This window comes from Oryzias latipes, chromosome 2, assembly GCF_053564925.1.
Source record: "Oryzias latipes strain Hd-rR chromosome 2, Olatipes_Hd-rR_3.1".
In the NCBI taxonomy this organism is placed as follows: domain Eukaryota; kingdom Metazoa; phylum Chordata; class Actinopteri; order Beloniformes; family Adrianichthyidae; genus Oryzias; species Oryzias latipes.
In genome coordinates this window covers 2,592,001-2,615,802 of record NC_136238.1, presented here as the reverse complement: position 1 = coordinate 2,615,802, position 23,802 = coordinate 2,592,001, and the positions used below count along the sequence as shown (strand labels likewise).

The 23,802-nt window shown below is 49.5% G+C and overlaps 3 protein-coding genes across 8 annotated transcripts; 1 reads left to right on the top strand and 2 right to left on the bottom strand.

The window, feature by feature from the left end:
• Positions 1–2,397: 2,397 nt before the first annotated feature.
• LOC110016526 (uncharacterized) lies at positions 2,398–7,470 on the bottom strand. The gene is made up of 8 exons (XM_078930597.1): positions 7,189–7,470; positions 6,803–7,120; positions 6,602–6,731; positions 6,444–6,528; positions 5,249–6,378; positions 4,863–5,180; positions 4,650–4,791; positions 2,398–4,576 (listed from the first exon to the last, which is right to left on the bottom strand). The coding sequence occupies exons 1-5, from the start codon at positions 7,247–7,249 to the stop codon at positions 6,271–6,273; spliced, it is 702 nt and encodes a 233-aa protein (XP_078786723.1). The 5' UTR covers positions 7,250–7,470; the 3' UTR covers positions 2,398–4,576; positions 4,650–4,791; positions 4,863–5,180; positions 5,249–6,270.
• Positions 7,471–8,458: 988 nt separating this feature from the next.
• LOC101174650 (uncharacterized) lies at positions 8,459–22,803 on the bottom strand. Of its 5 annotated transcripts, XM_004066749.5 has the most exons (7): positions 22,746–22,803; positions 12,429–12,508; positions 9,942–10,086; positions 9,605–9,874; positions 9,402–9,534; positions 9,160–9,193; positions 8,459–8,794 (listed from the first exon to the last, which is right to left on the bottom strand). In XM_004066749.5, exons 3-7 carry the CDS (start codon positions 9,997–9,999, stop codon positions 8,648–8,650), a joined length of 642 nt encoding a protein of 213 aa, XP_004066797.1. In that variant the 5' UTR covers positions 10,000–10,086; positions 12,429–12,508; positions 22,746–22,803; the 3' UTR covers positions 8,459–8,647. The 5 variants fall into 5 exon arrangements, with proteins under 5 accessions (XP_004066797.1, XP_078786751.1, XP_078786747.1 ...); XM_078930625.1 differs by lacking the exons at positions 9,942–10,086; positions 12,429–12,508; positions 22,746–22,803 and adding an exon at positions 18,165–22,717 and having other exon boundaries at positions 9,402–9,531; positions 9,638–9,874; XM_078930621.1 differs by lacking the exons at positions 9,942–10,086; positions 12,429–12,508; positions 22,746–22,803 and adding an exon at positions 18,165–22,716 and having other exon boundaries at positions 9,638–9,874.
• Positions 12,348–14,179, top strand: gemin8 (gem (nuclear organelle) associated protein 8). Of its 2 annotated transcripts, XM_078930636.1 has the most exons (4): positions 12,348–12,489; positions 13,241–13,433; positions 13,476–13,622; positions 13,689–14,179. In XM_078930636.1, the coding sequence occupies exons 1-4, from the start codon at positions 12,487–12,489 to the stop codon at positions 13,946–13,948; spliced, it is 603 nt and encodes a 200-aa protein (XP_078786762.1). In that variant the 5' UTR covers positions 12,348–12,486; the 3' UTR covers positions 13,949–14,179. The 2 variants fall into 2 exon arrangements, with proteins under 2 accessions (XP_078786762.1, XP_023805081.1); XM_023949313.2 differs by having other exon boundaries at positions 13,241–13,622.
• Positions 22,804–23,802: the final 999 nt, after the last annotated feature.

Here is a 23,802-nt window from a genome sequence, read left to right as displayed (position 1 = left end):
GTTTAGGTTTTGGTTACGGTTACGGCGGCGCATCAAACGGTTATGCACGGCTGTTACGGCAGCACACCGTTCCCGCGGGAGTCGGGTCAGCTGAGGAGAATAAATGTCCCCCACGTACGTGACAGCTAACGGGGCTTGAACTTTAAACACGTGTGAGCAACAACAAGATTAGCCTCAGACAGACTGAAAATACGTGGGGAAAATGCAACGATAGGCGTGTTTGAGATGAACCGGCACCTCGCCTGGATCGTTGGGGAGACCGGGGGTGTGGGGGGGGCTGTGAGATGAAGGCGAATCTGCAGCAAGACTAAAGGAGAACAGGAAGTTGGAGTTGTCTTTAACATTCTATTTAGTTTTAATATTCCTCTCCCCCTTAGTGTGATCTGTGTTATTATATATTTTATGATTATTTTAATGTTTTGTAATGTATGTAGCCTTTTTTTTAATGAATTGGTATTTTAAATTATTTTAATTAATCACTCAACTATAAAAACCATCAGGACCCATGTCCCATAATGCATTGTTTTGTAGTCTGTAGGGCAGCTTTCAGTCAGTTCAGTACTAAATTTCCAGCTGTGTTCGCTCAGGTTGGGGTCTTGCTCCCACCCCTTTCTCGCGATATTTTTGTCTCACACCAGGTGATCTGCGCAGCGTTGAGTTCACCTGGGTGATCTCAAACACGCTTATTGTGCATCTTGGCTGCACTTATTTGGTGTTGCCAAGATAAATTTCCATCCATTTTCTTTACTATTTTTACTGTCATGACAGCGACGCTGCAGTCAGTTTACCTTCTTGTTGCATCTTCAAAAGTGCAGAATAAAATGTGACTATTTCAGTTATTTCAGTTCAGTTTAGTTCAGTTTAGTTTAGTTTAGTCATTTCCTAATGAATTCTATGACTTTATGTATTTTATGGTTCATGTTTGTTACACATTTAGCGGTTTGAAGCCCACTGAGACGACTCTTGTTGTAAACATTTGTCTGTAGAAATGAAACTGAATTGAAGCCGGTGTGGAACTAGCCGATTCAGTTCTTAAATTGACAACTAGGGGTCTGACGCGTCGGTCTCCGTTCGCTCGGAAGGACATGTTCCAGCTTCACTACGGCGGTAAGCAGACATGCGTCTGACCAGCTGGGATGTGGGCGTGTCCTCTGACTCCTCAGATCTTTCACTTCCAGTACCTGCCAGGCTTCTTAGCCCCGCCCTCTTTGTCCTTTTGGTTTGGTGACGTCACAGCCAGTGATGATCCCAGAGCTTCAGAGATGGACCGATTCCTCCTCCTCATCTCCTCACGCCATGGCGCCGTGAAGCACCAAACAGCAGTTTCCTCCTTGAGGAAGATGAAGGATGAAGCTGCTGTTTTGGGATAATCATTCCACCTTATAACCTTATAAGAGGAAGCAAAGTGCAGCTATGGGAGAACTGAAGCCTTTTCTTTTCCAGACGGGACTTTCAGCTCCAGAAGGTCAGCAGCAACGTTCTAGAGATGTGGAGGACGCCGTTTCCACGGATGCTGACCACGCAGAATCACTTCTCCAAACCGTGCGGCTGCAGACTCAGACCTCCGTGCAGAAAGCACCTTACATGATCCTGGAAAGTCTGGAAACTTTGGAGGCGGAGCTCGGTGCAGAGAAGCTCCGCCTTCCAACTGTTTCAGCAGGAACCGGTTCTTTAAGCCCGGTGGGCTGAAGGAATGGAGAAGCTTCACCGTTTGACAGATCCTCTGAAGATGTGCCTCCCCAGCTGCTCCACAGAAAAACCACAAGTGAGTCAGAGCCTTTCAGGTGTTTACCTGCTGGAGCTCATGGTCATGACTCATCAACATTTGTAAAAGCTTTTATTTTGAAATGACATTTCTAAAGCTCCAAATGAATCAGAGGAACACGACACTTCCTCAGAAGTCTTCTGACCTGGAGGACAAAAGTTCACATGAGGTCATCAGTTCCACAATAAAAAATGTCTTCAGCGAAGCTGCAAGACCCCCCAGAGGAGAACCCACAGGTTCTTGCAGACGTTCCTGCTCTGATCTGATGTTCCTCTCTGAGGAGATCAGACTCTCATGGAACCAAAACTGAAGATCAAAAGTTCAACCTGAGACGGTTTGTGTTTCTCTGGAAGCCTGAACTTCCTGAAATCCCCCTGAAGGATCTGAAACGTCCGGAGTGGAAATCTGGATCCCATCAGGAACCTGAAACTTCCTGGAGGAACCACAGAAGAACATCTGGGTCCATCCCAGATGATCCTCCTCCATGTTCTCCCAGGGTTCTGGTCTCCAGGTGGACGTTAGAGACGTTCCTCTGATCCTCTGATGTTCCAGCAGTGGATGGAGAATTAAGGTCCTTGATGTTCTGATCCAGTGATGATCAGGACCGCCCCGTTACCACGGGGGGGGGGGGGGGGGGGGGGGGGCGTAAACATTCCATAAACAAATGTAAACATTCCATAAACAAACGTAAACATTCCATAAACAAACCTAACAGACTAAAGGAGAGAACTCAGAAGAAATGACCATGAAGAACTGAGAGACTCTGAGGATCTTTATCTTAAACTGGTTTGATTGACAGGAAGCCACATCATGACCACAGAAATCCTCACGGCTCATTGGCTGCTCAGACTCTGACTTCAGTCAAAAACCACAGAAACCATCGGGGGGGGCGCAGCTCCTTCTAAAACGAGCTTCAAGGAGTGAAAGTGATCAGAAAGTTCAGACAGGAAGTCAGATGGAGCTGCAGGTCCAGCTGACTTCCTGTGTGAAGCTGCAACTTCAGCAGAAGCAGACTCGACTTTTCCACTGCTCAGGTTCAAACACACTAGAACTCCTTCAGAGGCGGTCCTCTGGGGTACAGCCGTCACGTGAGGACACTGCTGATGGTGCTGCAGCTGTGGGCTCTGCAAGGTTCATACAGAACGTTCTCCGTCTGCAGGAACACGTCGTACGCCTCAACGTCCTCCACCAGCTGCAGGAAGACAGGCGGGTCAGAACTGCTCTGCAGGTGAAGACGCACCTGGACCGGTTCTGTACTGGGGGGTGCCAAAATATCGATATGGTGATATATCGCGATATTTAGTCTCGTGATTGATTCTTGATACGTCTTCCTCAAGTATGGACCTTTTATTTACGTTTGAAGACCCTGTAAAACGTTAAATTAACCATTCTTTGGTGAGACGATTCTTCAGAGGGTCGATAGGGGGCGCTCGTTGTGAGATTGGCTGTTGCGGGCGGACGAAGAATACGCATTCAAACAAAGATGGCGGAGGGGGAAAACAATCAGAAGCGAGAGCAGCAAGTTAAAAGACGCTCCGGCAGCATTGAAGCTGCATCACCTGAGTTGTGTGAAAAAGCCGTGGTTGTTGCTGGCCTGAAGCCGACACGGCCCGGCGTGGATACCTTTATCCAGACTAAGGTACCGCCGTCTTCTGGAGAGCAGAGACACAAACGGAAAACGAGCTCCGTCCCTGCAGCGAGGTGGAGAAGGAGGGATTTCTGTTTTTATTGAATGCATTAGAGCTCAGAAATACTGAAGCAATGATCCCTGCACTGTACGTTCAGACCAGAGCTGGAAACGGAAGAAAGAGGGGCATCCCTCCCCTTAGACCCCCCCCCCCCCCTTAGAAAGCAGTTTATGTCTTAAATAACTTAAAGGAAAGTTTCTAGCTACTTGATTTTTTTTCTGGAAGAATTTTATTTTTGTTTCCACCACATTTGCACTAAATGGTGTCATTTATTTTAACAAAGACAATATAATTTGTTCACAGAATTAATATCTGATTCACAGCTATCTTTTTAAAGCAATAGCTATAGCTATTGCTTTTCAAAAGTTAATACCAATGTACCTGGCAGCTACTTGACTTATTCATTTTTTATCCTGTTTACAGCAATTCTGTACTAAATAATAACACTGCTGTTCATGTTCACTATTGTTTAAACCAAATTTTACAGATATTTCCAAATGAAAAGTGTCGTCGTTTGTCAAAGACAGAGTGTTACTGATTTCAGCAATGTCACACAAAAGTCTGTTATTCATTACAAAAAAATAGAACACAGCATGTTCATTATCATGGTGTTTAACCCTTGTGCTATCTTAGATGACCCCCCCCCCCCTTCCATTGACGTGTTCTCCCTACCATGACAAAGGTGGATAAAGGTGGAAAGATTTCATGTAATCCATGGACACCAGTGAAGATCACAAATCATTGAAGAAAAAAGGTTCAGAGCACTGTCTAGTGGGTCTAGATGACCCTACTCCCAATGGTAAAGTGCCTAGGATAGACCAAGGGTTACAAACTAAAAAATAAATGGGGAAACATTTTCCAAAAAACAGTTTTTCAAGTTCTTCTTTCTTAAAGTTTGATATATCGTGAGTTGTTAGAGACGAAATATATCGATTATCACATTATCGGCATATCGTGATAGTATCGTTATCGTGAGCAACATATCTCAAATCGTATCGTATCGTGAGGTACCCTGTGATTCCCAGCCCTATTCTGTACCGTCTGTGGAGGGCTGCTGTCGGGTCTCTGTCGCCTCCTGCTGGGTAAACGATGCAAATGCAGCTCGAGGCAGATGTTCTCCCTCCTTCAGAGGAGAGACGCAGGTGAAGCGGACAGCATCGCTCCTGAAGAGCTCAGGGGAGGGACTCCTGTCTCACCTGAGTGACAAGCATCCGCAGAAAACTCCCAGCAGGACTCCAGAGAAAAGCAGCAGAACCAGAATCAGCACCAGAATCCGTATCCATCCATAAAGGTTTTCTTTGTTAGTTGGTTTTAGAAATGAGTCGATGGTTCGATTCTCTGAAGAGAAAGAGGAGGTTCTCTGTGAGGCAGTGTGGAGACGTCAGAAGGTTAGGGAGGAGCCTCCTGACCTGTGGTTACCACGGTGATGTTCAGCTCCACGGTGAAGGTCCCTACAGCATGAACACACTCACAGCTGCTGTTCTCGCTGTCCTCTGCTCCCAGAGAGCTCAGCTGCAGGAACACCGTCTGGTTCTCCACCGTCATCCTGAACTTGGAGCCACATTCTGGATCAGAGCTGCGTCCAGGTCTGAAGGTCAGTCTGCAGGGCCCCCCCTCGGTGTGGATCCTGCAGACTGTCAGTATGATGACGTTACTGGAATCGTTTCTGCAAACTGGAATCACATCAGGCTGATGACGAACGATCTTATGAATCCATTCTGAAGAACCTGCAGAGGAAGAACAGTTTCAGATGCCAAACCAACGTTAGTCTCAGAAGCTCAAAACTGGAACAAACCTTCAGCGGCGCTGAGAAGCAGCAGCAGCAGCTGCAGAAAGCAAAGTTTGCTGGTTCCCATCCCAGCAGAAGCTTCTCTGCATGAGAGCAGACGTGAACTGTAGACACACAGCTCGTCATCTGCTGAAGAAACCTCACCTGAAACCCCCAAGACAGGAAGTGAACGGCGTTTCGCTCCTCTTGTGATGCCGCTTCAACAAACATGTACCCACAGGAGGACAGGAGCCAGGAACCTCTGCAGCAGCAGCAGGTCACTGACCTGCAGAGGTTCTGTCCAGAGGAGCAGACCTGGACCTCACCAGTTCCCTCTTCAGGATACATGTTACCGGACTGCAAGTTTCTAGAAGTTCTGATGCAAACGAAACTATTCCAAACTATTGGACAGCGGTTCCTGCAGGTTCATGTGGATCTCCTGTTCCTGCTGAGTTTGTGGGTCTGGTTTTTTCTCTGCGCTCACGTCAGGAACTGGAGGAGGAGGAGCCAAAATGCAGGAGACCACGTTTGGTGGCAGAAATGTAAACATTCCATAAACAAACGTGAACATTCCATAAACAAATGGAAACATTTAATAAAAAAATGGAAACATTTAATAAACAAATGGAAACATTTCATAAAAAAGCATAAATATTCCATAAACAAACCTAACAGACTAAAGGAGAGAACTCAGAAGAAATGACTATGAAGAACTGAGAGACTCTGAGGATCTTTATCTTAAACTGGTTTGATTGACAGGAAGCCACATCATGACCACAGAAATCCTCACGGCTCATTGGCTGCTCAGACTCTGACTTTAGTCAAAAACCACAGAAACCAGCGGGGGGGAGGGGGGGCAGCTCCTTCTAAAACGAGCTTCAAGGAGTGAAAGTGATCAGAAAGTTCAGACAGGAAGTCAGATGGAGCTGCAGGTCCGGCTGACTTCCTGTGTGAAGCTGCAACTTCAGCAGAAGCAGAGTGGACTTTTCCACTGCTCAGGTTCAAACACACTAGAACTCCTTCAGAGGCGGTCCTCTGGGGTACAGCCGTCACGTGAGGACACTGCTGATGGTGCTGCAGCTGTGGGCTCTGCAAGGTTCATACAGAACGTTCTCCGTCTGCAGGAACACGTCGTACGCCTCAACGTCCTCCACCAGCTGCAGGAAGACAGGCGGGTCAGAACTGCTCTGCAGGTGAAGACGCACCTGAACCGGTTCTGTACCGTCTGTGGAGGGCTGCTGGCGGGTCTCTGTCGCCTCCTGCTGGGTAAACGATGCAAATGCAGCTCGGGGCAGATGTTCTCCCTCCTTCAGAGGAGAGACGCAGGTGAAGCGGACAGCATCGCTCCTGAGGAGCTCAGGGGAGGGACTTCTGTCTCACCTGAGTGACAAGCATCGGCAGAAAACTCCCAGCAGGATTCCAGAGACCAACACCAGAACCAGAACCCACATCCATCCATAAAGGTTTTCTTTGTCGGTTGGTTTTAGAAATGAGTCGATGGTCCGATTCCCTGAAGAGAAAGAGGAGGTTCTCTGTGAGGCAGTGTGGAGACGTCAGAAGGTTAGGGGGGAGCCTCCTGACCTGTGGTTACCACGGTGATGTTCAGCTCCACGGTGAAGGTCCCTACAGCATGAACACACTCACAGCTGCTGTTCTCGCTGTCCTCTGCTCCCAGAGAGCTCAGCTGCAGGAACACCGTCTGGTTCTCCACCGTCATCCTGAACTTGGAGCCACATTCTGGATCAGAGCTGCGTCCAGGCCTGAAGGTCAGGCGGCAGGACCCCCCCTGGGTCTGGATCCTGCAGACTGTCAGCATGATGACGTTACTGGAATCGTTTCTGCAAACTGGAATCACATCAGGCTGATGACGAACGACCTTATGAATCCATTTTCGAGATTCTGCAGAGGAAGAACAGTTTCAGATGCCAAACCAACGTTAGTCTCAGAAGCTCAAAACTGGAACAAACCTTCAGCGGCGCTGAGAAGCAGCAGCAGCAGCTGCAGAAAGCAAAGTTTGCTGGTTCCCATCCCAGCAGAAGCTTCTCTGCATGAGAGCAGACGTGAACTGTAGACACACAGCTCGTCATCTGCTGAAGAAACCTCACCTGAAACCCCCAAGACAGGAAGTGAACGGCGTTTCGCTCCTCTTGTGATGCCGCTTCAACAAACATGTCCAGAAAGAAGGTTTCTGGACATGCAACTGATGCAACTGAATTGAAGATGGGTTTTCAGATTATATCCCAGACTATTCTTTATTTTTTTTAACTAAACAGTTTTTTTTAAGCATAATCTGCACAAAAGAAACTAATTTATCAAAAAACCTTACCTTTCAATGACAGAAAGGATCAAAACACGTTAAACAGCAGAAGAAATGAGAATAACAATGATTTAATGAAAGGTTTTAGTTTCAAATGGAGAAACCAGAGCTGAGATCTGCAAACTACGTTTCTGAGAAACTGCAGATGAAGAACTTCCCAGGAACCTCTTCAGAGGTTTCTTACCTAAAGATGAGGAGCAAGAAGACGGCAGACTCCACCGGTTATGGTTGCTTCGTCATGTCAAGTTTTTACGTATGTTTAGGTTTTGGATTTTGCTTTGTTGTCTTTCGGTTTTTGGTTTGTCAAGTTTTGGTTCTTGCTTTGCCATGTCAAGTTTTTGTAATGTCATGTTTTATTTAGTCATTATTTGGTTTTTACCTTGTATTTCAGTTTTTGCTTTGTCATGTCAAGTTTTTGCAAAGTCATGTTCTGGTTTTGAAATCTCATGTTTGGTTAGTCATGTTTTTTTTTTTGTTTAGTCATTATTTGGTTTTTGCTTTGTCATGTTAAATTTCTGTATAGGTATGTTAAGGTTTTGTCATGTCAGGTTTTTGCTTAGTCATTATTTGGTTTTTGCCTTGTCTTTTGGTTTTTGGTTTGTCATATTTTGGTATTTGCTTTGTCATGTTAAGTTTCTGTATAGGTATGTTAAGGTTTTGTCATGTCAGGTTTTTGCTTAGTCGTGTTTTGGTATTTGCTTTGTCGTGTTTGCTTTGTCGTGTTTGCTTTGTCATGTTTTGGTATTTGCTTTGTCGTGTTTTGGTTTGAGTCCCGAGTCAACCTCCAGGGCTTCCATTTAAACATGCTGCACCTTCAAAATAAAAGCTCTGTAGTTTCTTCTGGTAAATGGAGGTAAATCTGTTCTTAAGCGTCAGCCATCGCTCTGTCGAGCGGCAGTAAATCATGCGAGACAAACGGGTTTCAGAAGCAGAACTTTAATCTCAGTTTTAAAGATGATGTGGAAAAACAAACATTCCTTCGTCCTTTGATGAGGATCTTCTGCTCCTGTCACCTGATCAGTTCCTGTTCTCAATGAGAACCCATGAAAACAAAGTTCCATATTTTCATTCCATCTGAGAAGAAACTGGAATTCTGGAGTAAACGATCCTCACGGGTTTTCATAGATCTCAGTCTCCTGTATGACCCACGTGACCCGTGTGACCCTGGGGGCGGGGTCACGTCTGTCAATGGTCTGGTAGAGGTCGTCCGTCGGCTGCTGGAGGCTGGCGTACGTGCTGTCGTCATCGCCTTTGCTCTATTTGGACAAAACACACGTCTTCAGGGAAGAGATTGTCCTTTATGATGCTGAAGATCCTCCTGAAGAGGATGAAACTACAACTGTGGAGCTTAAAAAAGGTCAGGGGGTCAGAGGTCAATGATGAAAACGCTTCAGGAGCCCGCCATTTGACCACGAGAGTGAACGCCCCCGGTGGTCATTCACAGAACTGCGTGCTGGTCTCCTCCAGCTCTTCACACCTTCAGCAGAAGCTGCAACACCTCCCTCTGGCTAACCTCATGACCCCGCCCCCACCGTCTGACAGGTGACCTAAAACCATCTGCTGGCCTCATTTCATGAGTCAGTGAGACGCTGGAAGGAAAAAAAACGTTTTTTTAACTTACAGGTGGTCTCTGCAGCTCCGCCTGTCGCTGAGCTCTGAGGAGAGAGCAGAAGGTTCTGTCATGTCCAGAAGGTTCTGTCATGTCCAGAAGGTTCTGTTATGTCCAGAAGGTTCTGTCATGTCCAGAAGGTTCTGTCATGTCCAGAAGGTTCTGTCATGTCCAGAAGGTTCTGTTATGTCCAGAAGGTTCCGTCATAAAGGTTCTCCTTCAGTCCGCACACACCCCACAGGAGGAGGTCTCACCTGAGAGCCGCGTTCCTCAGGACGAGTCCCAGCAAAGCTGCAGCCACCATGACGAGTCCGGAGGCGGAGCTGACCGCTGTGGTGAAGCCGAGCATGCTCAGATCGGACATGACGCCTCCTTCCTCTGCATCTGCTGGAAACAGAATGCCCCCCTCATGCAGAAGTGCTTTCAGGTGGCGGGGCGGCAGAGCGGTGGGCGGTACCTTCCACGGTGCCCTGCAGGTGCGAGCACTCACAGGTGTGGTTCCGGCCGTCCTCCGCCTGCAGAAACAGCGTCTGGTTCTCCGTCACCAAGCGGAACCCGGAGCCACATTCAGAGCTGAAGTTCTGCTGGTGTCGGTACAGAACTCTGCAGTCCTCTCGCCTCCACCGGGTCCGGATCTGGCAGACGATCAGCGTGATGTCCTGCAGCGCCGCCCCAGAGCAGACGGGGGTCACGCCTGGATCTCCCCTCGCCGTTTTCACCAGAGTCACTGCAAAGACAGAACACACCCTGGTCTAAGCCGGTCCTCCAGAGAACCCGCCGCTGCTTCTTCATACCGTCAGAGTCGAAGCACAGAGACAGCAGCAGAAGGAGGCCGGCGTCACGGCGAGCCATGCTGCCAGAACCGCCGTCCGAGAGGCGCCAGAACTAAAGCGCCTGAGGCGGAAGAACGGTTTCAGACCAGAGGCGGAACATGCTCCTCTGCAGAGAAACAAGAACCGAAAAAGGCTTTTTTAATCCTCCAGAACCCCCCCTCCACCGCCGTGAGCGGCCCCGGTTCCTCTGCTGGCCTCAACCTGAGACTTTCACAGATCTGAAAGCAGAGCTGAAGGTGCAGAGACGCTCTGACCGCTGCTGTTCTTCAGAGGGCTGAAGACCACCAGGAGGGGGAAACCCCGGCTTTGAGGTCCCCCCCCTCGCTGCTCGTAAACGTGGACATCTTCCTGTCAGTTCAGGAGGACCGGCGAGAAAAGCCAACCGCCACGCCCACCCAGAAAGAGACTAAACAGACCTTTGACCTCCAGAGAACGGGAACAGGTTTCTGTCTGCGGGGTCAGAGAAGAACCACAGAGAAATCCACCGATGGGAACCAAGAGTGTGAACAAAAAGCTTTTCTGCACTGCTCCACTTTAGCGTCAGCGGGTTTGAAAAGCCTTTTCTGTGAGCTGGGAGGCCTGCAGCTACAGTGTGACCCACATCTACAGTGCAGCGTCTCTGACAGCCTCAGACGCCGCGCTCTCTCAACAACAAAACCCCCAGAACGACCGCAGGTTCTGCAGCTCAGCGCTGCTCACAGAACTAATCCAGACGGAACTTCCTGTTCACCGATTATTCCCACTTCAAAGAGTTTGTTTTTGATTGATTATGAGAAACATTTCATGTCTTCAGTCCAACAGGAAACCACGTCCAGGTCATCCAGAGATGAGCTTATTTGATTCAAACGCATCTTCTGGTTCTGCTGGAGGCTTCAAAGCAGCAACTTCTCCACTCTGACCCAAAAAAATGTAACTTCCTGTTGAAGTTTCAAAGAAAAACAGGTGCTTTTTGAAAGAAATGGTTTTAGGTTATATTTAAATCATTTATGAAGATTAAACCCTGTCTACATTAAAGACGTCATCACAGTTATACCCATATTTGGTCAGATATTCTTAAAATGAACTAACAACAACACATGTACCGTTTAATGTGAATTATTTGTATAAACCATGAATAATTTCCATCCTTTTAGCCAGTAGCGGTTTTAGGCACGGGCTATACGGGCGATTGCCCAGGGCGCAAAAATGCAGGGGGGCGGCACCGGCGGCTCGGCCCTTGTAAAATAATATATACACCACTATTGGTTTACTTATGTCACAGAGTTTGTAACAGCCTAAAACCTGGCGGCGCCCCCGCCCCGCAGCTGCGCTCTCTCTCCTGTCTTTGAGAAGTAGACGCAAATGTGGGTGAAGGAGAAGGGAGGGGGCGCGGGGTGAAGGGTGCAGGCTGAGAGGTGAGCACGGAGCGCCGCCGCGTTTACGCATGCACAAAACCTGGCTAGATCATCTTCTAGGGGGGGCGACGGTCGCGGGCCGCGGCTCAGTGCTTGATGAAAAAATAAAAATAAAAACTGCGACAGCGCCACCATGTAGTGAATTGGCGCCCCTGGCTGCAGCTGCACGCGCTCCTGCTGGCAATGTGTAACAAAAGGGGGGGGGGGGCTGCGGGGAATGAGTTCAACTGTAGGTCGCTTCCAAGTTAAGTGGCCAGATGGGGGACAAGGGCGGGGGTGGAATCCACTTTATAAAACTTTTTTAAAGGTCAGTCATACGGTGACATTCTATAACCTAAATTTTAATAAAGGTATGTTGTGTAATGACTCTAAGTCTCCTCGAGTTTATCACTTTCATGTCTGATGAGGATCTATCAGAAATCTATCCCAACTTTTGGACTGCTCTCAGGATTGCACTCAGTCACTGTGGCTCAAGCAGAGAGGAGTTGATCACGTCATACCTGAGGTCAACAATGTCTCAGGAGCGACTCACTAACCTGTTGTTGGTATCAATCATTCAGTAGGGAGCAGATTTCATATGATGGCGTTATTGACGAGTTTACATCAAGGAAGGCTAGAAAGGTTAAGTTTTAGTCAGTGTTTTCTGTTCTTAGTGCTGCAGTTATATTTATTTTAGCGTGTTATTTGTGTGATAAAAGATTTGTGCTTTGTAATATTTATTTTAAATTATCTTTTCAATATTATGTTTGATTTTATATTTTCCTACCTAACTGGTTTTTATTTTGAAGGGTTTCAGTTTATTCCCGCAGTTTCCACCGGGGGGCGCCAAATCGACAACAATTTTAGAACCGTTTAGAACCCCAGAGGCTGCTGGGAAATTTTTCGGGTTGCGGGATCACGTGAGCGGCGGACCGGTCGCTACGGTCTGGATGCTTAGTTTCTGCGCTGATTTCAGCCCAGACTCGTTTCTAACACACATGTGAGGAAAACGAACCTGCCGATGCGTTCAAGGAGCCAAAGCAGACTCAGTAAAACGTAGTTTGTGTCCACGAACCGGTAACTTTCCAGAGAGCCGACCCGCGAGGGATCGTTGAGGTTGCAGCGGTCCGGTCATGGTGAGGAGCAGCTGTGTGTCTGTAAAAAATAAATTAAAGGTTAATAAAGTAGGTTTGTCAGCAGAAAGCTAGAAATTAAGGTCTCCTGTTTCTACGGTGGCCCGGTAGGACAGAACAAAAATAAAGGGTTTGCCTGAAAGGCGCTTTATTAGTTGTTTTTTTTAAGGTCAACAGATGTTAAGATTTATTGTTTTGCGTTTTGTTTAGATTTGTGAGATGTGGTAAGTTGAATAAAAATATAAACAATCATAAACACAAGTTTATATCGCAAAGCGCCCATTTTTATACACATTGTCGTCACTTCCGGTTTCAGTCCGTTTTTGCAAAAGTAAATAATCGAAATACTAAAAGACTTGTTATAAACCACCACAATAAATGCAGTTAATTTAATTCTGTGACCGACAAAAAATGATACTTATATGCATTAATATGCAGCAAAACATTTTTTACGCTTTAATTTGACCTTTTTTTGTGAATTTTGAAACTTCAAAGTGTTCCAGCGTGTTTATGGAGAAGCTTTAAACTCTAAAATTGATCATAGCCGGCCGCTGATCAGTAACTTAAAGTTACCCAACTGTAACTTTTACTCTACCAAAGTGTAGAAACGTGAGGAAACCAAATAGCCTGATGGGGTCATCTAAGGTTAAGCAGCTTCCAGGTGATGGGCGGAGCCTCATGCTGCTTTATAAAACGCAGGTTTTGGGGGAAAACGTTCTCAGACGTTTCCGGCTCTGGTCTTCCTCCTTCACAGGACATCGACGCCGTGATGAGCCGCTTTTCTGGACCCATGTTTAGCCGCTACTGGCAGCACTACCATCAGGCCATGTCCTGGCAGCAGAGGCACAGGCGCGCCTACTGGAAGGCGATGGAGGCCGCCGGCGGGCCCCTCTGCTGGCAGCAGCAGCGTCCAGACGGCGGGCGGCAGCGTCCTGACGGCGGGCGGCAGCGTCCTGACGGCGGGCGGCAGCGTCCTGACGGCGGGCGGCGCTACGAGGACTGGCACGTCGAAGACGAGGAGGAGGACGATGGAGAGGACAGCGGCTCGGAGATCGAGTGTGACGTCAGCAACATGGAGATCAGCCAGGAGCTGCGGCAGTACTTTGCAGAGACGGAGAGACACCGGGAGGAGCTGAGTGAGTCCGGGAGTCCGGCGAGCTCCGTGTCTGCGCAGCGGCGGCCAACCTTCTCCTGTTTTTCAGAGAGGCAGCAGCAGATGGAGGCGGAGCGGCAGGACAGCTACGTGCCAGCGGACCAGGACCTGCACGCCGCCTCCTGGAGACGCAGCGCCGCCCCTCCCCTGGAGCGGCCGGGCGAGAGGCGAGCGGCCGAGATGAAGAAGCTCTACGGCAAAGACGCGCCCAGGATCCTGGCCATGGAGGCGGCCATGCAGCTGACCTTTGACAGGAACTGTGACCGCAAGCAGCCCAGATACTGGCCCGTCATCCCGCTGAAGCTGTGACGGCTCCCTGTGGGTCAGCGGAACCGCAGAACCGGGAGCCGAGGAGGACGGCAGACATGTTCTCCTACAGCCAGATCTGCGTCTTCCTGTGTCTTTGGTCGTTCCTGCGGTTTAGTTGCACATTTCCTGAAGCTACTTTGGGCTTCAGCGTCTCTGTCCGTCCTTCAAACACGGATTTGCTTTTAGGATTTTATACGGACTCGGTTTGTAATAAAGGTTCTGCTGAAGGAGTTCCTCAGGGTTCTGCTCCCGTCTGTCTTCAGGTCCATGAAGTGATGAAGCTCCGTGTTTCTCAGATCTGTCCTGCAGCTTCACTAGACGAGGAATAGGAGGAAGAAGGGGGGGGGGGGGGGTTCAGTCATTACGGCTCAGATGGTTTCTAAGCGTTCAGGTTGAGTCGTTGTAGCTGTAGCTGTTGTAGCAAAGCTAACAAGTTTCTGTCATTCGAGAACAGTGAAGGGCAAATTTGTCCAAACTACAGATTACTAGTTACTGTAATCCATTACTTTAAACATGGAGGAGTCAGAATCTTAAATGTCAGATGTTCTGCAGGAGCGACCAGAACCCTGACGGGCCGCTCCTCCCCCGTGACGGAGCTCTGATCATCCTCCGTGACCAAAAGACAAAGTTCTTTTTGACGGGTTTTTAATCTGCGGCGGGGCTTCACGTCGCTCCTGGCGCTGTTCAGACGGATTTGGACTTGAATCCCACTCCTCCTCTCCTCCATGACTGCTCCTCCTGGTGTTGATGGGATTAGGAGGAGCGAGGGAGGGGCTCTGCTGAGTCATGACAGGACGAGCAGGAGGACAATCAGCTCAAACTTTGAGGCTGATCTCTTCCTCCCACAGCTTCCTGTCCTGTGTTTATATCTTTATTTCAATCTAAATTCAAAACCTCAAACTGTTCTATAAACCCTGATGGTTTCTAGTGGCGACGCCTCGGAGCAGCATCTGCAGTGTAAACACAAACCCGCAGCGTTGGCTTGTGGGTAAACGCCGCTCCATGACGGAGGACCGTTAGCGACGCGTGAGGTTCGTGTGTTTTCAGTTTCACTCAGATGTTTCCATCAAGGTGAACTGAACTAGGATGCTAAGCTAACAATGAGGTGCAATCCCGCCGACTGCCACTGGGGGCTCCACAGTCAGGAAGGAGACGTTGATGCTCATCCCTTTGACACGGCTGAACGACAAACGCGTCGACTGTTAACGCCATTCTGGCTTCCCTCCACGCCACACTGCTAATTCACGTTAGTTGCTAAACGTGTTGCATGTCAGACGGTTAAAGGTTTAAGGAAAAACGACCCCCCAGGGGTTATGTGGGGAACCGAGACCTGCTCCTAATCCAAACCATTGGGGGCCACAGGTTAAGGGGGGCTGTCTCCAGCCATAAAGGCGTCCAGGACCGGCCTGCCGTGGTCACTCAGGGGCCAAACGCCACCAGAACATCCAGAATTTGGGGGCCATCTTTCAACCACCGGGTCGGTCCAGGTTTGCAGTGCTGCTGCATCTCTGTCCACCTTAAAAAGAGCAGCTGCTCCATGGATTTAAGCAGAACATCAGACTGAAGCCCCCCTCCCTCCGTTTGCCTCCTTCAGCCCTCCTCCAATCGGCTCCTCTTCCTGCACTGGATTTGCCTCCATTTCCTCCAACATCTGTTTGCAATGAGGCGGCGTCCAGTTTGTGGCCTGCATGTCGCCGTCAGGAGCAGACAGGAAGTAGTCTGGTGTCACGATTTACTCATAATTCTGCAGGACGCCGTCGTAAACGTCTGCTCTGACACCCCCACCCCCCCATCGGCTCATTCTAACCTGCAACTTCAGCCGGATCATCGAGTCCGTCCTCCTGCATCGAGTCTGTCCTCCTGCATCGAGTCTGTCCTCCTACATCGAGTCCGTCCTCCTACATCGAGTCCACTTTCTTACATCGAGTCCGTCCTCCTGCATCGAGTCCGTCCTCCTGCATCGAGTCTGTCCTCCTACATCGAGTCCGTCCTCCTACATCGAGTCCACTTTCTTACATCGAGTCCGTCCTCCTACATCGAGTCTGTCCTCCTACATCGAGTCCGTCCTCCTACATCGAGTCCACTTTCTTACATCGAGTCCGTCCTCCTACATCGAGTCCGTCCTCCTGCATCGAGTCCGTCCTCCTGCATCGAGTCTGTCCTCCTACATCGAGTCCACTTTCTTACATCGAGTCCGTCCTCCTACATCGAGTCCGTCCTCCTGCATCGAGTCTGTCCTCCTACATCGAGTCCACTTTCTTACATCGAGTCCGTCCTCCTGCATCGAGTCCGTCCTCCTACATTGAGTCCACTTTCCTACATCGAGTCCGTCCTCCTGCATAGAGTCTGTCCTCCTGCATCGAGTCCACTTTCCTACATTGAGTCCGTCCTCCTGCATTGAGTCCGTCCTCCTACATCGAGTACGTCCTCCTGCATCGAGTCCGTCCTCCTACATCGAGTCCGTCCTCCTGCATCGAGTCCGTCCTCCTACATTGAGTCCACTTTCCTGCATCAAGTCCGTCCTCCTGCATAGAGTCCGTCCTCCTGCATCGAGTCCGTCCTCCTGCATCGAGTCCACTTTCTTACATCGAGTCCGTCCTCCTGCATCGAGTCCGGCCTCTTGCATCGAGTCCGGCCTCCTGCATCGAGTCCACTTTCCTACATCGAGTCCGTCCTCCTGCATCGAGTCCACTTTCCTACATCGAGTCCGTCCTCCTGCATCGAGTCCACTTTCTTACATCGAGTCCGTCCTCCTGCATCGAGTCCGGCCTCTTGCATCGAGTCCGGCCTCCTGCATCGAGTCCACTTTCCTACATCGAGTCCGTCCTCCTGCATCGAGTCCACTTTTTTACATCGAGTCCGTCCTCCTGCATCGAGTCCGGCCTCTTGCATCGAGTCTTTCCTCCACCTCCAGCTGGAACATCTTCTGTTCTGATCAGATCCCAGAGTTCTTCTGGTTTTCACAGAAACATGTCCATGTCCTAAAGTCAACCAGACACCAGTCCTGCTGGATTTTGGTAGAACGTATTGATTCCACCTAACGGTCCTGATGAGTCTAGAACTGTAAAGAATCTATGTTTCACTAAAAACGTCATGAAGGGAATCATGTCTGACTTCAAACAACAGTCCAGTCCAGACTCTGCACCACGTGACCATGATGGTAAAATGGCGTATACTTATATAGCGCCTTTCTTCCTACAAGGACAAAGTCATTTACAGTCACTCACACATTCACACACTGGTGGCCGCTCCGCTGCCAAACACAGGCGCCCGCCTTCCACCAGAGGCAAGGTGGGGTTCAGTGTCTTGCCCAAGGACACTTCGACTCATGGGGCGTGCAAGGCGGGAATCGAACCTGCAACCTTACGATCATGGGACGACCTATGGTGTCAAATTCATGCCTAAACTATTTGGCATCAAAACTGTAAAACCAGCCCTACCGCTGCTCCACGGCCACCCCTTTCCTTTCAGAACCCAAACCGGTCCAGACTTTAACTTTCATGGATCATGCTTGGGGGGGGGGTATGGTTGACATGAACGTTGGTAAAGTCCGTCTGCGTTTCCTCGTCCTCCTTCACGCCAAAGAACGCCGGGAAAACGGAGGTTTGAAGGAGGGAGGGAGAACTTCAAGGTTTCTCTGGTTTCTTTGTGGGGGGGTTTAGGCAGAGATCAGCCACTGTCTAACTGACTCCATGATAAAATCCCAGGAAGACTGTCAATCACTCCTGCAAGCTGGACTCTACTGATGGTAGAAATGATGAGGCTCTCTATCACGGAAACAGATGTTTGATAGTCTGCTGACGTTCTGAGTGGAACGGTTCCGTTGGGTCTCATGCAGAACGTCTATATCTATATAAGTCGAAGATCAGGGACAGAGAATGGAGTTCTGAGTGCTGCAGACCTTCAGAACCTTTGAACCCAAAGCCCGTGGGTCAGGACTGAGCTGACAGGAAACCTTTTTCCATCTTCTTCACTGTTCTTCAGTCTTCAGTTCCTCTAATCTGAACGTTTTGTTCTCTTCCGATGTGTTGGAATCGGTCATCATGGAGACGACCTGTTGCCTAGGCAACCCGGCGACGCACCAGCCGTTTCAGAGCAGGGCACGTGCGCGGCGCCGTCACGCTGCCGCTCGCGCGCTCGTGCCCACACATGCAGAAATAGCCGGCGCATAAATATAGTATGAGCCACGGGCAGCGGGGGCCGCCGCTCTGCTCACCGCTGTTCTCCCGCCTCTGCGGGGAGGAAGAGGAGGAGGAAGGAGCAGCTCCACGTCCCGACATCACAGCTCAGGTGTCACGTGGCGTGCATCTGTGCGCCGCTCACACAGAGGGTCAGCTGCTGTGATGGCGAAGACGACGTCACATCACGAGGAGCAGACTGCGGTCCAAATCTGGGCCAGCGGGATTAGCCGCTGGCTGGATAAACCGCGTTGGGGGGTGGGGGTGGGGTGGGGGGAGGTTAAGTCATCCATCCTGACAGGAGTCAGAAAACATCAACAAGACGAGAGAAAAACGTCATTTTGGCCGCAGACGGAGGAAACATGCATGTACGGGCTGTAGCAATGCATGATGGGATCTGTGGGGGGGGGGGGGGTGCATGGAGCAGAGAAGGAGAAAAAGCGCTGGGAAAAAGGTTTCCCAGGATCCCGTTGGGTTGGAGCGTTCCTGAAAAACGTGGACTCGGACGTGTGACCTGAATCTCTGACACTCTTCCTTAATCCTCGTTTCTCTGCGTTTCCGCGTCGCTGTGTGTCTGTTTTCGCTGGGATTAACCTTCCTCAGCGTCTGATGTTCCTGCAAAGCCACGAGAGGGAAGCGTCTCCTTGGCGACCGGGAGCTGAGGGCGGGGCTGGAAGTGGGTCAGCATCATCCTCTCACATCAGGACCTCCGGAGTGGTGCTGATGCTGAAACCCAGCAGAGACCGGGGTTCCTCTGATGGGGAGCGCGCACGAGGGTCAGGTTCTGCGCACGTGCACGTGGATTAAGAACCGAATCAGGAGAGGCAGAACACGTGGAACGTCCCAACAGAACACAAACCCTCCAGTAAAACCAAACATTCCTGTAAAGACGAGAAGAACTCCAAGTAAAACCGTAAAAAACGCTTTGAGAAACTGATTTCTGCTTCATTTTTGACTTTGTCGTCTTAAATCGGAATCCAAAAGTCGTTTGTTTATTAGAACATAAACTCGACTAGTTTAAAGTTGTACTGTGATCAGATAGTCTCCCACAGTTAGAATCCTGTACCTGAGCGTGTCCCACTCTACACCATTTGTTCCCTGAATATAAATAAAACAGAATAAATACAAATATTTCTCTGAAACTCCAACCAAAAAAAAACAAAGACTCAAGACGCTTCAGACGCCACAGTAAAGATGACTTGGAGGAACGAAGAGGATCCAGAAAAACATAGACGCGTCGCAGAAATGAAGAACCCTCAGAGGAACCGAGACGCCTGAGCGGAACCAAGGTGCTCAGAAGAACAAAGACGCTTCAGAGGAACCAAGCAGACATGAAACGCCTCAGAGGAACTTTTAAACGCCTCAGAGGCCTCCAATCAGGTGTTTTCTATGTCTGCGTTTTTACAAATCCAGGCGGTTCCAGGGTCAAAGACAGGTCACCCTCCAGAACCTAAACTCCGCCCACTTTAGGGCTGAAAGCTCAGGCCTCCATTAAGGCCATTAAACAGGAAGTGGTTTTGAAAAGGAGAGACCACTTAAAGGAGGTGAAGCATCAGATGACAGAGGAGGAGAGCCTCGTTAGTGAGGGGAGATAACGGGTTCTCCCAGAGAACCTCTGAGGACTGTGGTCCAGGTGAGGAACAAAGGTGCAGTTCATCCAGCTGCCACTGGGGGTTCCTGCATACCTGAGTCAGCCGGGACGCTGAAAGGTCGCATACTTCCAAAAATCCCAAACTGTTGATGTGATGTAAAGGAAGGTGATTGACAGCTGGCTGTGGAACCCTCAGTTCTGGCACGGACGTTCTGGCCGCGTTCAGCAGCCGACCGCGGCTTTGGGTCCTTTTGAAAGGCCGGAGTTCTATGAGGTCATTTCCTGTTAAGATGGCAGCGATCAGAGAGCTAAAAAAAACAACCAAAACACTACAAATGTCTCTGCCTTTAATGACAGAGTGCTGACTCCGCCCCCTTCTCGTGCACTGACCGTCAGTCAGATGCTTCAGCGGTTCGGCTCCGATCTGTTAACGCTTTTCTAAGAACTGACAACATCTCTGAAAGATCTGATACGCCGCGGGCCTGCGTCTCCATGGCAACAGGCAGAGCCGGTATCACTGCCATCTCTGATGTTGGGAGCCTCAACTTTAGCAGAGAGTTTTCAGCTGTGGCCTCCTTTTCTCCTGCTCCTCATTAAGCGGGCTGGACTTCTCCTCCCTCCACTCTAACGGGAGACGACAAGCGTTCCACAGACAGACCTCATCGCCTCCTCTGGAGCGGGCTTTGAGAGCGGCGGGGGCGGATGAGAAGCGGCGTGCTCAGGTTGAAGAGGTTCTTGATGAAGCGCCGCTCAAAGATAAACCATCCGTTGTCATGGTGACCACGCTGCTGGGTGGATGGAGCGCCGTTGGGAACAAAAACGCGTCCAGAGGATGAATCCAGTCAATCGCGGTTCTGCACGGATGTTCGGATTCCAGCGAAGATCGTTACGAAAAACAGAAACTACGAAGATCTTCATGAAGCTGGAACGGCGGTTTTGGAGTCCAAGCCAGCATTTTGGCATTAGAGTATTTAGCTCCGCCCCATCTTCAGGCATGTGTGCCTCATTGAAGTTAGTCCTACAGCTTTGTGCTAGCCCCTTCCTGGTCTTCCCGCTGCCCTCGTACTGAAAACCAACGTCCCAGAGGCGTTCCAACACGGTTTGGCGGCGTGAACCCTCCCCTAAAAACAAAAACAAACAGTCCCAACCAAGAGTTCGGCTTGCTTCCCTCTAGGATTTATGGGACTTCTGACTCGCTGGATTGCAACCCAGTCCAGTCGGAAGCGCCTTTCCAAGCCTCCATTTGGGTCAAAGTGTTTAGCTCCGCCCCTATCTTCCAACACCTGTGCGTCTTGGTGGAACCACAGCTTTTTGCTGAATTCTTTTGAGGTGAAGCTTTATGGGAACTGCAGTCTTGCAGAAACCCGGAGACATTTCCCGCTGGACTCTGACGGCTCTGAAGACGGCCGACGCCTCAGGCAGCGTTCACGCTGCCCTCGCCAACACACGTTCAGGCGTGTGTCAAAGTAAAACCATGCAAACGTGTGTAACCGCATGTTCACGCGTCACTGCCCACATGTGCACTCGGGACAAAACGCAGGGCTACTGGACTTCCAGCGGGTCGGGTGGGCGGGGGCTATCTGGAGTTTGGGCGGGTCTCCCATGGGGGGCCCTGGCCTGTCCCTGGCGTGGCAGGAGAGTCTTCTCCTGGCTGGGCTGGAGCCTGCATGCTCCGTGCTCCTGAAGGCTGAGTCGGGTTGCCTGGCGGGCGGATTTCTTCGATCTGCCATCCCGTGGGGGCGTCCGGGGGCCCCCACTACCACTGCTGCATTGCCCTCAGTGGGGGTCTTGGTGTGGTGGCATCCAGGGGCCCTTCCCCTCTTTCTACATTCCATCATCCACCACAGCAGAAGTCAGACACAACAACCCCTTTGTGATGGAAGGATTTGCTTGACGTGTGTGTGTTTGTGTGCATAAGTGAGTGTTTGTGTGTGTGTCAGTTGTGTTTGTGTTGCACGAGCGTCACATGCCGGGTGCGATCGTTGCATCAGAGATGTTCCGACCAGAACTTCTCAACCAAAACCAACCCGTTTGGCGTTTTCTCTGCAGGATTTACCGGCTTTCTGCCGTTCTGGACGGCGACCCGGTTGGCGGATTGGGCCGTGGTCCAGACAGCGCGCTGACCAAGTCTGCCAGGAAGCCCTGTATCTCATCTTCTGGACACGTCCTTAATCTGCATGACCCAGCGAGAGATTAGGGGGGTTCTGGGAGGAAGGCGGGCCTGAAATCCATCTTTTTAGGCCTGGGGGGGGTTTTTCCTTCATCGTTTCTGCTGAGGTTAGGAATTTCTAAAAAGAAATCCTCCAAAAAAAAGTGCTTAAAGTCGGAATAAAATCGGATCCTTTGAACAAAAAAAGGGTTTTGAATTTCCCGGATTAGTCTCAGTTCCTGCTTCTATTTGAAGTTTGTATTTTAATCTCACTTCCAGAACATTGAAGGGAAGCTGTGATGGTAAATGATGTCAGAGTTATTTTCATAAGGTGTTATTTATGATCATCCATAAATGTGATGCGCCTCTGATTAAGGACTAACCTGACAACAGAACTTTATGGACGGAGCTCCAACAAAAAGACTCTTTCTGCCGTCTAAAGCGTCTCGTTTTCCTCTTTTGCTTAACGGTTATCGGCAGGAAACAGGTTTATAGCCCCCCCACCCCGCCCCCCACACCCCGGGGCTCATTCGACCCGACTCACAGAAATAACGAGCGGCTGCTTTTCATTATCTGAAAACTGAAACCGAGGAAGCTCCACACTTCACTTCACTTCTCCGACAAACGCTCCGCCAACTTCCAGGTGGAAGCGCATTTCAAAACAGATCATCTACAATCAAGTCTCATTTAGGGGGGGAAGGTTCAATACAGGAGAAAAGAAGTTAAAAGTTCTAAAAGGACCAACTCAGCGGCCTTGTGGGGGAGTGTCCGCCCTGAAATTGGAAGGTTGTGGACTCAAATCCACAGTCGAGTCACACCAAACGGGAGCCAAAGCCTCCCTGTTTCACACCAAGTGGTTCCCGAGTGTTTGCAGCTCACCCCTCCCCCAAGAAAAGGTTCCTGCTGGATCCTCAGCCTCGTCTTCCTCACGCGTCTGTCTCAATCAGTGAACGGGACGCTACACGCCATGTCCGAGTCCCGGGTCTGTGAGTGGAATGGAACCGACAGCGTCAGTCACAGACTTTAGAATCGCCTGATAAACGAGAAGAAGAGTGGAAACATTATAGGATCATCGGGAGGAGAGATGAAGAAGAGCAGAGAAACCTTCACTTAGACTAAAACATCGGGATTCCTCGAGTCGTCACTCGACAAAAGGTTCCCGTCCGCCCGTCCGGAGGAGCTCCAGAAGGAAGCAGGCCTGCATCTAAACCAGTGATGAAGAACTCTGTTGTCCTCTGGTGTTGATGGGGGGGGGGGGGGGGGTCACGGTGAGGTTCACCTTCTCAGAACCTCGTCTTCACGCGGGTTGAAGAAGGGCGACGCTGTTGAACCGGTTTCACGTTGTTCCTTCATGGTGGGAACCAGGAGGCTGCGTCTGAAAAGAAAGAGTTAGAAAGAGTCTGGAGACACGGATCCAGATATTAAACCAGATAATAAACGGATCCAGATTTTAAACCAGATAATAAACGGATCCAGATATTAAACCAGATAAACGGATCCAGATATTAAACCAGATAATAAACGGATCCAGATATTAAACCAGATAAACGGATCCAGATATTAAACCAGATAATAAACGGATCCAGATATTAAACCAGATAATAAACGGATCCAGATATTAAACCAGATAAACGGATCCAGATATTAAACCAGATAATAAACGGATCCAGATATTAAACCAGATAATAAACGGATCCAGATATTAAACCAGATAAACGGATCCAGATATTAAACCAGATAATAAACGGATCCAGATATTAAACCAGATAATAAACGGATCCAGATATTAAACCAGATAATAAACGGATCCAGATATTAAACCAGATAAACGGATCCAGATATTAAACCAGATAATAAACCAGAACACGTTTTCTTTCTTTTAGGAGTGTGACTCAGAAAAAACTCTACCTGTATTTCAAAACGTCTTCCACGGTAA